The following is a 16,227-nucleotide window of genomic DNA, read 5'->3' on the forward strand; positions in this document are numbered from 1 at the left end:
GTGTCCTTTAAATTTCTCTGTGAGAGTTGGTTTGATGTCACCCTGATTTGGCCCATCAAGTTCATTCTAATTCCCTGTGGAGCAACGCAATCGGTCCCATTCCACTGCTCAGTCCCTGTAGCCCTACAAATTCACTTCCTACAAATGCCCACCCAATTTCCTTTTGAGATCACTGATTGTTCCTCTTTTGAGGATCTAGCTATCTCAAAATCAAACCACAACTCTCAATATTAAAGCAATCCTACAACACTCAAATAAATTACACCAATAGGAATTCAAGGTCTGCCATGGACTGAAGTCAACCCCACTATAATAACCTCAGATGCATGGTGCACAGCAGCTTCCTATTGAACACCTGTCCCCTACAACACGACCCAGTCACCTGGTTGGTGTTGCCAACTGATTAAATATATTCCTGGAGGTTTCATCACAAAATTTTCTGATATGCTCCAACCATTGGTTGACCAACACATTCATCCTTGTGACACACTGCCTCTGCCACTAAACAGGCTTACCCCACATATTTTACATTTTTTGTAACAAATGTTGAAAGGAATTTTTTTTGAAAACTCTCTTTTTTAATGTCCCTATGATTTTTCTCCAGGGTTGCACTCAGCAGTGAGCTGGAGATCGGTCTTTAATTCCTGGGGACTCCAGGCCCATCCTGGACAGTTGGCACCACTCGTCATTGCACTTAACAATCCTGGATCCGTCAGGAGGTGCGCATACGTCAACCGGCTGTTCGCTCTGGTCGTGTGCGCATGCGTTTTGCTTCCCGCGACGTCTGCGCATGCATGAGATTTAGAACGCGACCCCGTTGTCATGGAGCTGTTGGAGACCGGGGGCCGGACTCGGACGGTGAAGCGTTGCTCGGGCTCCGGGCCCGCACTGCCCTGGGACCGCTTCTCCGCCTGGCTCGAGTGCGTGTGTGTGGTTACGTTCGACTTGGAGCTGGGGCAAGCGATCGAGGTAAGGGTAGGCCTCGCCCTGGGAAGGCCGGTGACAAGCGGTTTGGGATGGCGGAGGGTGGTGACATATCGGATAAGATGATGCGTAACACGGTGACTACGCCGGAGCTGTTCCTCCTCGGCCCCTTCCTCCTCTACATACTCGGCCCCTTCCTCCTCTACATACTCGGCCCCTTCCTCCTCTACATGCTCGGCGTCGGCCCCTTCCTCCTCGGCCCCTTCCTCCTCTACATGCTCGGCCCCTTCCTCCTCTACATGCTCGGCCCCTTCCTCCTCTACATGCTCGGCCCCTTCCTCCTCTACATGCTCGGCCCCTTCCTCCTCTACATGCTCGGCCCCTTCCTCCTCTACATGCTCGGCCCCTTCCTCCTCTACATGCTCGGCCCCTTCCTCCTCTACGTGCTTGCTGACTTGAGGATAAGCGGATTAGGTTTCAGAGGTACCCCGCTCACACCCAGCTTCACTTCACCGTGACTTCTGTCGACCTCTCCCGCCACTGCCTCTGTGTTGTCAGACTAATTGCTCGGGCATCTAGTCCTGACTGAGCCACAATTTTCTCCCGTTAACATTTGCAACAAACTTCACCAAACATTCATTCTTCCAGTTTATCATTGGGAAAACTGACTGTGGACTTCAGCCTTGCTGTAAAGTTCTGTGCACCCACCACTATTTCATCCCTCTCGCCAGACATTGTCTGGGGCAGCACGGTGCCACAAGTGGCGCTGTGGCTTCACAGCGCCAGGGTCCCAGGTTCGATTCCCCGCTGAGTCACTCTGTGCGGAGTCTGCTCGTTCTCCCTGTGTCTGCGTGAGTTTCCTCCGGGTGCTCCGGTTTCCTCCCACAGTCCAAAGACGTGCGGGTTAAGTGGATTGGCCATGCTAAATTGCCCTTAGTGACCAAAAAAGGTTAGGAGGGGTTACGGGGATAGGGTGGAAGTGAGGGCTTAAGGGGGTTGGTGCAGACTCGTAGGGCCGAATGGCCTCCTGCACTGTATGTTCTATGTAAACATTGTCTGAGGTTTCATTCAGCCACACTATTTGCAATTTCCGTGTCCAATTTACCCTGAGCTGTGTCTCTTCTCTCTTTCCCCCCCCCCCCCCCCCCCCCCCCCAGCCATTCCCTCCATCACAACGTTCATCCAATAACTTTGCACATGTCCACCCCATCTTGGTTCCTGTATCCTTATCCCTTCCGTGATCAGTTCTAACCACTTCCCAGCCTCTCAAAACAATAAGATGTCTTACAAGACCAGGTTAAAACAATGACATAACTGAAACTCTACCACGTCTGTTGTATCCCTCACCAAGTCCCACTCACCCTTGCCCTCACGGAATTACATTGATTCCTAGTTCCCCAAAAGTCTTAAGTATACAATGATCATCCTTGTGATCACATTAATTAAGGGCTTTGCCCCACCTTATACTGCAACATTTACCCAGCAGTACAACCTTCAAAGAACTCTGCATTATTCTGGCCTCTTGTGCACCTTTTCAGCCCACTCTGGTGGCTGTACATATAAACCTTTTAAGCCCAATGATCTGTAATTATAGCCATGCACATCTCTGCTTTTGTTATTTCTTCTTTTAAGACCCTTCTTAAAAGTCACCTCTTTGAACAAGCTACTCTCCTAATATCTCCTCCTTTGGTTGGGTGTTGATTTTGTGAACATTCAGTTTGTGTGTGACCACCACATGCAGATCATGCACATGTGTGCACACTTCCCAGGCAGTGTGCACGACAGCTACATTTTGGGACAGTCAGATGTCCCCGGCCTCTTTGAGGGCCACCCCAGATTGGGCTGCTGGCTCTTGGAGGATAAGGGATACCCACTGAGGACCTGGCTAATGACGGCAATCAAGATGCCGGAAGGCGAAGCGGAGACATGTTACAGCAAGCTCATGTGGCTACCCGGGCTGTCATTGAGCGGTGCATCGGGCTGCTCAAAATGCAGTTCTGATGCCTCGACCGCTCTGGTGTTGCCCTGCAGTACACAGCATGGAGGGCCGTCTGCTTTGTGGTGGTCTGCTGTGTCTTGCACAACCTGCACCTCACCAGATTGTGTCCCAGAAGGTTGACCACTAACGTTTCCCACCGAGGTGAATGTATCTGCACCGGTTGAGGGTGGCGATGACAGCTGTGACACACGATTGTGGCATCCTCCGAACTCTCCTCCGAGATGGTCTCATGGGAGGCAGGGGAGGTGGCCACCCCGGATGGGCTGCCGCCATCGGCTACAGGGCCTGTATGTTTATTGTTTATTGTCACGTGTATGAGGTACAGTGAAATGTATTGCTCTGCATACAGTTTAGACAAATACATAGGGCAAACATAAAATACAAATGTAAACACATAGTCACAGGCATCGGGTGAAGTACTACTCAGTAGAGAAGATGTGTGAAGAGATCAGATCAGTCCATAAGAGAGTTGTTTAGGAGTTGTTTGGCCCCGTTGATGCAGACCTGCCGGAGAATGGATAACTCAACTTTGCCTGGTGGATCCTCTTCTGCGGTGGCTCTAACTCTGCATTGGTGACTGCTCGGTCCTCTGCCACCCCTGTCAACTCCAGAGCCTGTTCCTCAAAGGTTGTGAGAATTCTTATGTCCGCCAGTCTGGGCCCTCCCCCGATGATTGTGGGAGAGCTTCTTCTACGGAGACACAGAGAGGGCATCGTTAGTGCACATGGGGTTCATAGTGGTGGGGATGAAGGAAAGGTTGGAGGGCTTCAAGGAAGAGGGGCTGTGAAGGGAGGGTTGGGGGCCACATGGCAGGTTGGGGGCCACATGGCAAGTTGTGGTGGGGGTGGATGTTCACGTGGGGATGAAAAAGTCTCGTGATTTTGGGGGGGGGTTTGGTGTCAACTCACCCGTGCTGCCATCGTTGAATTTCATGCGACACTGGAGGCCAGTCCCCCTGGTCACGCTTCCTGAGTTGACGGCCGCTGCCACTTCGTCCCTCGGCGGGGGGGTGGGGGGGAGGCACAGGACATTCATCCTTGCATCCACCGCATCTAGGAGCCTCCCCAGTTCCGCGTCTACAAAATCTTGGGGACAGTTTTCTCGGCACCATAGCTGCAAGCTGAGTGGGGTTGGTTGTACAAGTGCTGCTTGATTTTTTTTAGCTGGGGACTGGCAAGCGCGGTCCCGGTGAATCGGCCTTCATTTACGGTGTGAAGCCTGTGGGGCCTCGTTAAGTGGACCAATTAATGTTGAATTGTGTTCCCGGCCTCGCTGGGAATCTCGCGGCAGTTCCCGCTTGCTACCGCACTTCGAAATCTTTCCGGAGAATCGCACCCACAGCTCTCAGCCCAGCTTAAAAATCAGCAGGGCGTAGAGTAATACTTGCATTACCGAACAGATTTCCCCAAGCTGAAAAATAAATGAGCTTTCCAGTGACTGAAAGCACATTTACTCACCAGGGACTTCTCCAGGCAAACCACTATGCATTAACCCAGACTGAAAAACACATTCCTTTGTCAATTTCACCTGCTGACTGCTAATCCATCCAGGCCCTGCAGAACAGAATGTTTAGAAAAGAATCATTGGAGTCAAACATATTCAACCCCAGGCTTTTAACCCATAAATTGTCCAATATATTTATAACCCAATTTTCCTAAAATTGACCATTCGTCACAACTTTGCAATATCTTCCAATTGGTAAAGTGAAAATTCATATGAGGGGAACATCAGATAACACACAGTTTACTGTATATGCAATTATGTGGCAGTGGTAAGGATGAAATAAGTGTTAAATGATTTGTAAGACTTTTTCCTCAGTACAGCGTGATTTCTAAAACAACCTTTCCATTAATGTCATACCTCAAAAATTATTGGTGAGGTGGCTAAAACGGAGCCCCGATTAAGCCGGTTAAAAAGAAAGGCTGAGGCTTCTGAGACCTTGCTGGGCATAGAATCCGTAAAATTCCTACAGTGCAGAAGGAGCCTATTTGGCCCATCAAGTCTGCACTGACCCACTGAAGGACCACTCGCCTACCTGTGTAACCCTGTGCATTGATCATGGTCAATCCACCTAACCTGCTCATCCTTGAACTGCGGGAGGAAACCGGAGCACCCAGAGGAATCCATGCAGACACAGGGAGAAAGTGCAAATTCCATACAGTCGCCCAAGGCTGAGATAAAACCCGGGTCCCTGTTGTTGTAAGTGCTAACTACAGTGCCGCCAAGGAGATTTTAGTAATGGAGTGACTTTTAAATGTTAAATAGACCCCTGCTTGTTTTGTGCAGGAACCTTGTCCAGGGCTTGATTCACTCTGCTAAATATCACAGCAGTTCGGAATAATAATGATCTTTATTGTAACTAGTAGGCTTACGTTAACACCGCAATGAAGTTACTGTGAAGAGCTCCTAGTCGGCACATTCCGGCACCTGTTTGGGTACACCGAGGGAGAATTCAGAATGTCCAAATTACCTAACAGCATCTCTTTCAGGACTTGTGGGAGGAAACCAGAGCACCCAGAGGAAACCCACGCAGACACGGGGAGACCGTGTAGACTCCACACAGACAGTGACCCAAGCCGGGAATCGAACCTGGGACCCTGGAGTTGTGAAACAACAGTGCTAACCACTGTGCTACATGCTGCCCCCTGTGGGTTGGGTTCTGCGATTCCTCGATTTTCGCAGTAACAGAGAGGAATAATGAGGCCATTGCGATTGATGCTCACGTACAGACTTTCAAAGAACTTTTGATTAAAGTACCACAATAACAGCACATGGGATTAAGGGCAGTGTTGGCATGCATACAAAATTGGCCACTATTTAAGATAATGTATCTTCCAGTACTTCTTGAGAACATGGTATATCTATAAATGTAATGTTTTAAAACAAAATATTTTGAGGATAGATGGATTTAATATTTTGGGCATGTAATATTTATCTGTTTTGTGAAAAAATTCTTCAGTTGAGTTGTTTGTATTTTTTTTGGTCCTCAGCTTGTGTATCCCCATGATATGCGACTTACAGAAAAGGAGGTAAGATATTAAATCAGTGGAATCTATTCACTGTATACCACTGAATCCCTTGTTGCTTGTCAGATAGCACTGTAACCATGATAGTTTTGCTTTATAGAATTTCCATAAAGTACCCAACTGCTGCTCTGCTTTCTTGAAGCCTGAAAGCTGTAAAACATAGATAAGAGTTCTTGGAAAAGGAAAAGACCATTTGGGCCAAATACAATTGTTCCTTTCTCAAGAAACATCCCACTGTAACACTTTCTGGAACAATCTTCAAATAGCAGAAATAATTTTCACCTTTGTTGGGGTAAAAGCCTGATGTCAATGGGAAGGAAAATCAGGCTTGGTGTATGACAAACTGCTTAATCCACCGCTGTCAGTTTACTTTTGCTGAAATGAAAATGAAATGTTCCTTTACTGTAAAAGTCTAGTTTTCACTTGAACACATTTGTACAATGTGTTTCAGTGGACTTTCCCAATAAATTAGTGGCCAGCTTTGGCTAGTGGTTGCAACTTTGCTTCTGAGTCAGAATATTGTGGGCTCAAGGATGCCATAGGACCGGAGTACATAATCTGGGCTGGTATTTGATTGCAGTATTGAGCAAGTGTTGAAACGTTGTGATGCCATATTTTGCTGAGACTGTAACCAAGGTCCCCGCTGCATGTTCAGCTGGATGAAAAGATCCGATTGTATTTTTTTTGGAATAAGAGTAGGAAGATTTCTTGACCTGATGTCCTGGACAAGTGTCCATCGTTGGCCAACACCCGTAGAACCAAATAATTGAGCAGCCCTTTCAGTTCTCTCTGAAAATTCCCTGTGGATAATACATTGGCTATTACTTTTGCCTGCAAAACAACTACAATTCATTTGCTGTGCAGCACTTTGGGATATCCTGAGGACAGGAACATGTGATATTTCAATCTTTTCACAGCTCTGTAATCTCTTAGAAATTCTTAGTCACTCAGAAATCTACAACCCAGAAGTAGGCCACATTATGTTTGTGTCACTTTTGTGCTAGAGTAATCCAAGCTATTCCGAATGCTTTGTTTTATTCACACAGGCGTTCATTTTTCTTCAAATATTTCCCACCATTTCCCTTAATAAGTATTGTAATCTGAGCAAACACTCCTGTTTTTTTTATTTAGAGTACCCAATTTTTTTTTTCCCAATTAAGGGGCAATTTAGCGTGGCCAATTACCCTACCCTGCACATATTTTGTTTGGGGGGGTTGTGGGGGTGAGACTTATGCAGACACTGGGAGAATGTGCAAACGTCACATTCAGTGACCCGGGGCCGGAATTGAACCTGGATCCTCAACGCCGTGAGGCAGCAGTGCTAACCACTGTGCCACCGTGATGCCCTTGTGCAAACACTCCTCTAGCAACGCATGCTTCTGAAAGTTCTCCTAACCTCTGCCTTGAATTTCCCACTGAGTATCCAATTCGAGGAAATCATTCTTTTAAAACCGTTCATAATTTTAAAACCTCTACCAAATTGCCTTGTAGCCTTTTCCGCTTTGGTGAAAATATACCTAAGGCTGGATCCTCCATTAGAGGGATCCTCCGTTTCACAGGCAGCGCACTCATGCCTGCGGATTTCCCGAAGGCGTGGAAGTGCCCTCAATGGGGAAAACCGATTGGCCGGCTGCTGGGACAGAGAGTCCCGCTGCTGGCGGGGGCGTGCCATACTTGAAGATGGGTGCAGTGGGATGGAGAATCCCTCCCCCATGTAACTCAAACCTTTAGAGTAAAGTGTAGTCCAGTTAAAAGAAGAGATCAGGCAGGAAAGAAATACAAAGCAGACTAAGGCATTTGCACATCCAAAAGTGCATAGAGCCTGTCAAATTAGGTTGGTGAACTGAAGACACTTGTTGTCACATGATATAATATAGTGACAATAACAGAATCCTGGTTCAAACAAAGGGAGGAATGGGAATTTAATATTCCTGGCTGCAATATCTTCAGGGAAATGAGGCATAAAAAGGTGGGAGTGGGCAGCATTGCTCAAATAAAGTGCACAGCCTTGGAAAGACATAGTGGGCAGGATTCTCCGTCGGCAGGATCCCCTGCCTCGCTGGCAGTGACTGAGAATCCCGCCCTATGTGCTTGATGGTCCAAATAATCTTTTTGGTTAGATTACAACGTACCTTACTATTTTGCTCCTGAAATGATTATAGCATAGATCACCAAATAGCAGGAAGGAGATCTGTAAGAAATGTCACAATATGTGAAAATAATAAAATAGTAATAATGGGGATTTAAATTATTCTAATATAGTCTGGGGAAAAGCAAGCTGTATTAAGGGCAAGGAGGAGCATAAACTCCTGAAATGTGTGAAAGAGAACAAAGTTAATTCCTATAGATCATGGGGTATCAGGCTCTATTGAGGGTATTTTTGCAAGTGGATTGGAGAATAGGCAATGCAGTCGCATCTTTTTAAAAAATATATTTTTTTATTGGTTTTGCATTTATACCTTGTGCCCTTCTCCAGGATTATCACACAGTGCTAAGAGTTTTGAGATAGAGCTACTCCGTGCTAATATATAACTTAATATCTGTTTGCGATTAACTTTTTTTCAGTATAAGTGTTCCTACCATTAATGCTATACCTATTGATCTGTCGTTGTCAGGTTTATTCCCCTCGGACCTTTCTGAATAGGTATAGGAATGTAACATTTGCTATTGTCCATTCTCTGGCACCATACCCGTGTCCAAGGAAATTGGAAGATTGTAGCTGGACACACTTTAATTTCCACCTTTTGTTTTGATCAACAACCTAGGAGTGCAGTGGCACAGTGGTTAGCACTGCGCTGGGGTTCATCCCAGCCCGGGTCACTGCCCGTGTGGAGTTTGCACATTCTCTCCATCTTTGTGTGGGTCTTGCCCCCACAATCCAAAAGATGTGCAGGATAGTTGAATTGGCCACACTAAATTGCCCCATAATTGGAAAAAGAATTGCGTACTTTAAATCTATAAAAGGAAAAGAAAAAAAAACTACCTAGGATTGCATGGGTGACTTTTCTACTTTGAGACAACTTCATTTTTCAGTACCAGAAATCATGTTTTTGGATACACTAGGCATATAAGTCAACCCTCCCTTTTAGCCAGACATGCTATACTCGCGTTAGTAGTCCGCATCACAACTTTAACCTGGCAAATGCATGTTTTACTTACCGCTACCTCATAACTAGGTGCAAGGGAGGGTGGCTACCTCATAGCACCGAGAATTCTGTTTCGATCCTGGCCCGGGTCACTGTCCATGTGGAGTTTGCACATTCTCCCAGTGTCTGCGTGAGTCTCAGCTCCACAACCCAAAGATGTGCAGGGTATGTTGATTGGCCATGTTAAATTGCCCCTTAATTGGGGAACAAAAAATTAAAGATAAAACCTCACAGGAAATCACCTATATGTCTCTAGCTGGATAGTGGCTTATAAAGCTAATAGGAAAGTAACATGGAATATAATTAGCCTTCTTGAGAAAGATAGCACACTTCTGAATAATGTCTACCCCTCTTAACCAATTGGGGAGTCAGTCGATTGTTAGGAAAACAAAGGTAGTTTTAAGGGATTTATATTTGTATTGGTAAACATTGTAAATAAGGTATAGTTGTAGATGGGTTTAATTCAATGTTTCTGTGCCCAGAAGGGTGAAACTTATAGTTAGATTCATGCTGGACAAAATGTTTGTGTGGCGGTTGATTTCACTCACAACTATGATTCTGTTGTGCTTCGAGAAGGTTATGCCGTGAAGAGTAAATAGAAGTAAGTGTTTGCTTACCAACTGGAGGCCTTTGTAAGGATTTTAAAAAAGCTTTTAAGTTTTTGTTGGATTAGTTGGCAGTTGGAGACAGGACACCGAGGAGTGAAACTCTCTCAACTCTTCCAGAAGCTGGGCAGGACAAGGGAGTTGCAAAGATTTAAAAAAAAAATGAATTTAGAGTACCCAATTATATATTTTTTCCATTTAAGGGTCAATTTAACGTGGCCAATCCACCTAACCTGCACATTTTTGGTTTGTGGGGTGAAACTGTCCACACGGACAGTGACTCAGAGCCGGGATTCGAACCAGGGCCCTCAGCACCGTAGGCAGCAGTGCTAAGTCAGGAAACTTGCAAACAGAATATAATCCAGATAACGAGGCAATTGGGACATAAATAATGTTTCAGACAACTGAAGTCAAGTGAAAAGAGACAGAGGTATTATTAAGAATTCAAGGAAGAGTAAACAAAGTGTTCTGAATTAAAGCAACAATTTCAGTAACCACATTTAAAGTAGGACAGCAGCCTTCAAAGATAAATCAAACATCTGATGTCATTTTTAATACCGTCTGGAATTGCGAGTTAGAGTAATTGTGAACAGTCCGCACAGCAGCCAAAACAAGAAATCCTAATGGGGTTGGTGTAAAACCCTGGACTGGATTCGCTGTTAAAACTGGAGCTGAAGCTCTGTTTAAAAGTGTAATTTGGAAAACCTGGATGGGATTTCAGAATACAAACCGTTAAGGGAAAACATTATTATTATGAGAAGATTTTGAAGTATGTTTTTGGGAATGGAGTTTGGAAACTCGTGATAATCATCTGTGGGGATTCTGAGGAGAAATCCACAGATATTAATTTGGGTTCAGAGCAGAGCATGTGTATTTGACCACAGCCATCTTCTGTGCTTAAAAGGGACTTTGTGTTAACGAGACCATTGTAGTTTAAGATGTACTTTGTAATCCGGGTCAATCCTAATACCTGTGTAATTGTTAAGTTAAATGGGGAGCAAAGGAGTGTTGTATCCAGTTTTCTCATGTTCCATTTTTTTATTGTTATAACTAGTTAGCTGTCCTGTGACTCTGTTCCTCCACGTTTTATAAAAAAGTAAAAGTAATGGTCTTTGAGCCAGAGTTCTATTCTGGGAATTTCCCTTCCAGTTATAACATCAACTGGTTCGTAACATGATGAATATATTTGTTGGGAGAAATATGGAATCCTAAAGGAATTGGAAATCAATTTTCATGTTTTTGAGGATACACTTAACGTTCCATTAATTTTCAACCTTTAGGAAGCCATTCTAATTTCCTTTTGGGTGATGGGATTAACTGTCAACAAGACTTTAATCTGTTTTTAAATAAAGATGTTACTTTAAAGACCTCAAGAGTTTAAAACTTACCTCATCACTGACCCAGTCACTCTCTCTAACTTCAGATTTGTTTTTTCCTCCCTGCCTTTGTTTTTTCTTTATTATCAGAAAACCAGCATCTGCTACCTGTCTTTTCCAGATTCCTACTCTGGTAAGAAATCTGTTCAAATAAGGAATACTTTTTGTCTGTTGACATTTGTAGTAAGCTGTACATGTGCAGATCATTCTATTCCACCCAGAAACATGCACAACTTTCTGCTGCCTATTGCTGTTTTTGAATTTAAGGATTGGGAAGGAAGCAAGAGACTATAACTGCAAGGAGGGCTTAAAACCAGCACAAGCAAGATTAGCACACAAGGCTATGGGTCAAGTGCTGGAAAATGGGATTACAGTAGTTACGTGCTTGATGGCCAGTGCGGATGCGATGGGCCAAAGGGCCTCTTTCCATGCTGTAAAACTCTGAATCTAAGAGCTTCTTCATGGGCTAAACTTTCTTTTTTGTTTCTAGAATTTCAACATCAGCACATCTTGAACGGCTGTGGTGCTTCCATAATTGTGTTGGAGCAGAAATTCAAGGATATTTACAAAGATACAAATTTGGAGCAGGAGTAGGTCATTCAGCCCCTTGAGCCTGCTCCACCATTTGATAAATTTAAGGCTGATCTGATTGTGGCCTTGTTTTCCTGTCTATCCCCTATACCTTTTGACTTGTTAATGAAGAATCTAGTTAACTTGTTCTTTCCTCCCTTTCATCTCTTGATTTACAATTATTTCTGGGATGTTATTTGTGTGTCTTCTACAGTGAGAACAGACACGAACTATCCATTCAATAAATCTGCCATTTCCTTATTTTCCATTATTAATTCCCCAGACTCTAGAGGAACAACATTCACTTTGGTTACTCATTTTCCTTTTTAAATACTTCTAGAAACCCTTACTATTTGGTTTTATATTTTAGCTAATTTCTGTAATTCCTTCTGCCATATTATATTTTTTAGTAATTCTCTGCAAGTTTTTCTAACTTGCCACTAACCGTCTTGGAATTGTATGCTTTTTCTTTCAATTTGATACTATCTTTAACATCCCAAGCCCTAAGATAGCCATGAGTGATGATCCTTCTAGATTCTTTTTTTCTCACTGGAATGTATCTTTGTTGGGTATTGTGAAATATCTCCTTAAGTTTCTTCCACTGCATAACTACTGACCTTAACATAATTTTCCAATTCACGTCAGTCAGCTCGGTCTTTATTCCCTTATAATTGCCCCTATTTAGTCTTCGACCTACTGTTTTCTCTCCGTCAAACTGAATGTGAAATTCAATCATGTAAAGATCACTACTACCTAGGGGTTCCTTTACTTAATTAATCTTGCCTCTTTGTACATTACCAGGTCTAGAACAGACTGTTCTCTGGTTGGCCCTAGAAAATGCACCTAAAAAAAAACTGACCTGAAAACACACTATGAACTCATCTTCCAGGCAACTTTTTGCCAGCCTGATTTGTCCAGTTTACATGTAGATTTCCCACGATGATTGCTGTACCTTTCTCACAATCTCCCATTATTTCTTCCTGTGTACCTGTCCTACAGTGTACTTACTGTTGGGGACCAACAACTACTCCCATAGGTGACTTCTCACTGTTGGTTATTTCTCCCCAAACTGATTCTACATCTTGATCTTTAGAACTAAGGAAATCTCTCGTTATTGTTTTCAAGACATCCTTAATTAACAGAACTGTCACACCACTTTTTCCTAGCTTCCTGTTCTTCCTAAATACCATATATCCTTTAGCGGCAGCACAGTGGTTACCACTGTTGCTTCACAACGCCAGGGTCCCAGGTTCGATTCCTGGCTTGGGTCACTGTGCGGAGTCTGCACATTCTCCCTGTGTCTGTGTGGGATTCCTCTGGGTGTTCCGGTTTCCTCCCACAAGTCCGAAAGACATCCTGTTCGGTGCATTGGACATTCTGAATTCAGGCTTTTCACAGTAACTTCATTGCAGTATTAATGTAAGCCTACTTGTGTCAATAAAGATTATTATTTTTTTATTGTATTCAGGTCTCAGCCATGTCTCTGTAATGACTGTCAGATCATACATATTTATTTCTATTTGAGCAAAACTAATCCGTTTTGTTATGAATGCTACGTGCAGTTAGACACAGCGCCTTTAGTTCTGTCAGTTTAATAGTTTTGTAACCTTTAGTCTTATCTGCTGGTGCATTTTTATGTTTGAATGCTGTCTCTTCCTGCCACGCTCTGATTATCATTATTCTTCTTGCTACCTTGCTCCCTTATCTTGTCCTCTTATTACCTCAATTGGTCCCTTGCTTCTACTAATTAGTTGAAAGCCTTCTCTACTGCCCTCGTTATACAACTCCCCAGAATACTGATATCAGTATGGTTCATCTCAAAACTGCACCAATGGTACACCTCCAACTTTTTCAAGTACTGTTGCTAGTGCCCCATGAATCAAAACCCATTTCTCTCACTTGAAACTTTGAGCCACGCATTCAGCTTTTTAATCTTATTTACCCTACGTCAATTTGCTTGAGGTTCTGCTTTTTAATTTAGCCCCAGCTACTTGTATACTCTCTAAGGAGAATCTTTTTCCTAGTCATATCTATGTTGTTGGTGCCTCCATGGGTCACAACAACTGAATCCTCCCCCTCCCACTGCAAGTTCCTCTCCAGCCCAGATTAATGTTGCAAACCCTGACACAAGGGTATTAGATGGTGATGCTGAATTGTTTGGTATCATTTTTTTTACATCTACTGTTTTAACAGCTGGAGTGTACAGGCTGAAATTCTTAATAATTAAGAAAGGACCTCGAGTTCATAGGTTCAACTTAATTCTGGCTCCCTTCCACGGTCTTGTCCACATCTAGGTGGCACTGGTGAGGAAACATGTGTTGTTCATTGCTGTGGTCAAGCCCTTAATGACTTTGGGCACTCGAGGGCCCACGGGTTAATTGATGTGGATATGTTCATGCTTTAGCTTCTCTTAGTTTCATTAAGCCTCATGTTCAGATTGCGATACAAGTAGTGCCTCTTTGGGGAGAGATAATATGAGATAACAATTAACGTCAGTAACTGAAATTGAGGAATAAGGAGATCATTAAAGTGAATGTGTGATAGTTGTCCTGGTAATTATAGGCCAGTTAGTCTTACTTCGATGGTCAGTAAATTAATGGAAAAGGCCCTGGAGGATAGGATTTATGACCATTTGGAAAGATGCAGCTTAATCCGGGATAGTCAACACGGATTCGTGAAGGGTAAGTCTTACCTCACAAATTTGATTGAATTCTTTGAGGAGGTAACTAAGTGTGTAGATGAAGGTAGAGCAGCTGATGTCGTATACATGGATTTTAGTAAGGTGTTTGATAAAGTTCCCCATGGTCGGCTCATGAAGAAAGTAAGGAGGTGTGGGATAGAGGGAAATTTAGCCAATTGGATAAGTAACTGGCTATCACATGGAAAATTTTCAGACATGAGTCCAGTTACCAGTGATGTACCACAGGGATCAGTGCTGGGTCCTCTGCTATTTGTAATTTTTATCAATGACTTGGAGGAGGGGGCTGAAGGGTTGGTCAGTAAATTTGCTGATGACACTAAGATTGGTGGAGTAGTGGATGAGGTGGAGGGCTGTTGTCGGCTGCAAAGAGACATTGATAGGATGCAAAGCTGGGCCGAAAAATGACAGATGGAGTTTAACCCTGATAAGTGCGAGGTGCTTCATTTTGGGAGAAAAAATTTGAATGCGGATTACAGGGTCAATGGCAGGGCTCTGAGGAATGTGGAGGAACAGCGAGATCTTGGGGTTCATGTCGACCGATTTCTGAAGGTTGCCACTCAAGTGGATAGAGCCGTGAAGAAGGCTTATAGTGTGTTAGCGATTATTAACAGGGGGCTTGAGTTTAAGAGCCACGGGATTATGTTGCAACTATACATGACCCTGGTGAGACCACATTTGGAGTATTGTGTGCAGTTCTGGTCACCTCATTATAGGAAGGATGTGGAAGCATTGGAAAGGGTGCAAAGGAGATTTACCAGGATGCTGCCTGGTTTGCAGGATAGGTCTTATGAGGAAAGGTTGAGGGAACTAGGGCTTTTCTCATTGGAGCGAAGTAGGATGAGAGGCGACTTAATAGAGGTTTATAAGATGATGAGGGGGATAGATAGAGTGGACGTTCAGAGACTATTTCCTCGGGTGGATGTAGCTATTACAAGGGGGCATAACTATAAGATTCAGGGTGGGAGATATAGGAGGAATGTCTGAGGTAGGTTCTTTACTCAGAGAGTGGTTAGGGTGTGGAATGGACTGCCTGCTGTGATAGTGGAGTCGGATAGTTTAGGAACTTTCATGTGGTTATTGGATAGGCACATGGAGCACATTAGAATGACAGAGAGTGGGATAGCTTGATCTTGGTTTTGGACAATGCTCGACACGACATCGAGTGCCAAAGGGCCTGTTCTGTGCTGTACTGTTCTATGTTAATAGTTGGACACAAAGCATGATGCTAGGTTTCAGTTGTAGTTGCATTGACATTATCATTTAGGGTATTTTCATAATTAATTTTTAGAATGTGCTCATACACATTATTTTTCCTGGCTTTTGAGCTTTGAAAGATTGGCCACCCTTCACTGCATTGTTCTGATTAGATCCCTTAAAAGTTCTATTCCTTGCCCTCCATAGAAAAGAAGAAACAACTCAAATTATTTAGCCTTGAACCTATTCTGGGATGTTCTAAAGCATTTCACAGTTAATCACCTAATTTATATACAACAACTTTCCACAAACAACCAATGGGTTAAATTACCAGATAATCAGTTTTTGGTGCTATTAACTGAATGTTGACTGGGACACTGGGAGAACTTCCTGCTGTTCAAAAAGTGTCAAAAAATCCCGTACATCCACATGAACAGGATTCTGGATTTGTGTCATATCGGTGTGAATGCACCATTGTCAGCACTTCCTCATTACTGCAGTGAGGAGACAGCTCAAACGCTCAAGTCCAGGGCTCAGGCCTGAATTCACAACCTTCTTACTCTATAAAAATGAATTGGCCTCCACCGAGCCAAAATGATACGAAGGACCAGAAGATATAGGACCAGAATTAGGCCACTCGGCCCATCTAGTCTGCTCCACCATTCAATCATGGTTGATATGTTTCT

General features: G+C 43.8%; 1 protein-coding gene across 6 annotated transcripts in view; it reads left to right on the forward strand.

Annotated features, from left to right (window-relative positions):
• Nucleotides 1-714: 714 nt before the first annotated feature.
• The window catches only part of dennd6b (DENN/MADD domain containing 6B), an 88,189-nt gene continuing 72,676 nt past the window's right edge, over nucleotides 715-16,227 (forward strand). Inside the window, exons 1-3 of one of the 6 annotated variants that reach the window (XM_038811629.1) lie at nucleotides 715-969; nucleotides 5,914-5,952; nucleotides 11,167-11,209. In XM_038811629.1, the coding sequence (XP_038667557.1) occupies nucleotides 823-969; nucleotides 5,914-5,952; nucleotides 11,167-11,209 (229 nt within the window). In that variant the 5' untranslated portion in view covers nucleotides 715-822. The remainder of the gene's footprint in view (nucleotides 970-5,913; nucleotides 5,953-11,166; nucleotides 11,210-16,227) is intronic. The other 5 variants (XR_005462323.1, XM_038811628.1, XR_005462322.1 and 2 more) reach the window with 5 other exon arrangements.

This window comes from Scyliorhinus canicula, chromosome 11 (genome assembly GCF_902713615.1).
Source record: "Scyliorhinus canicula chromosome 11, sScyCan1.1, whole genome shotgun sequence".
NCBI lineage: Eukaryota > Metazoa > Chordata > Chondrichthyes > Carcharhiniformes > Scyliorhinidae > Scyliorhinus > Scyliorhinus canicula.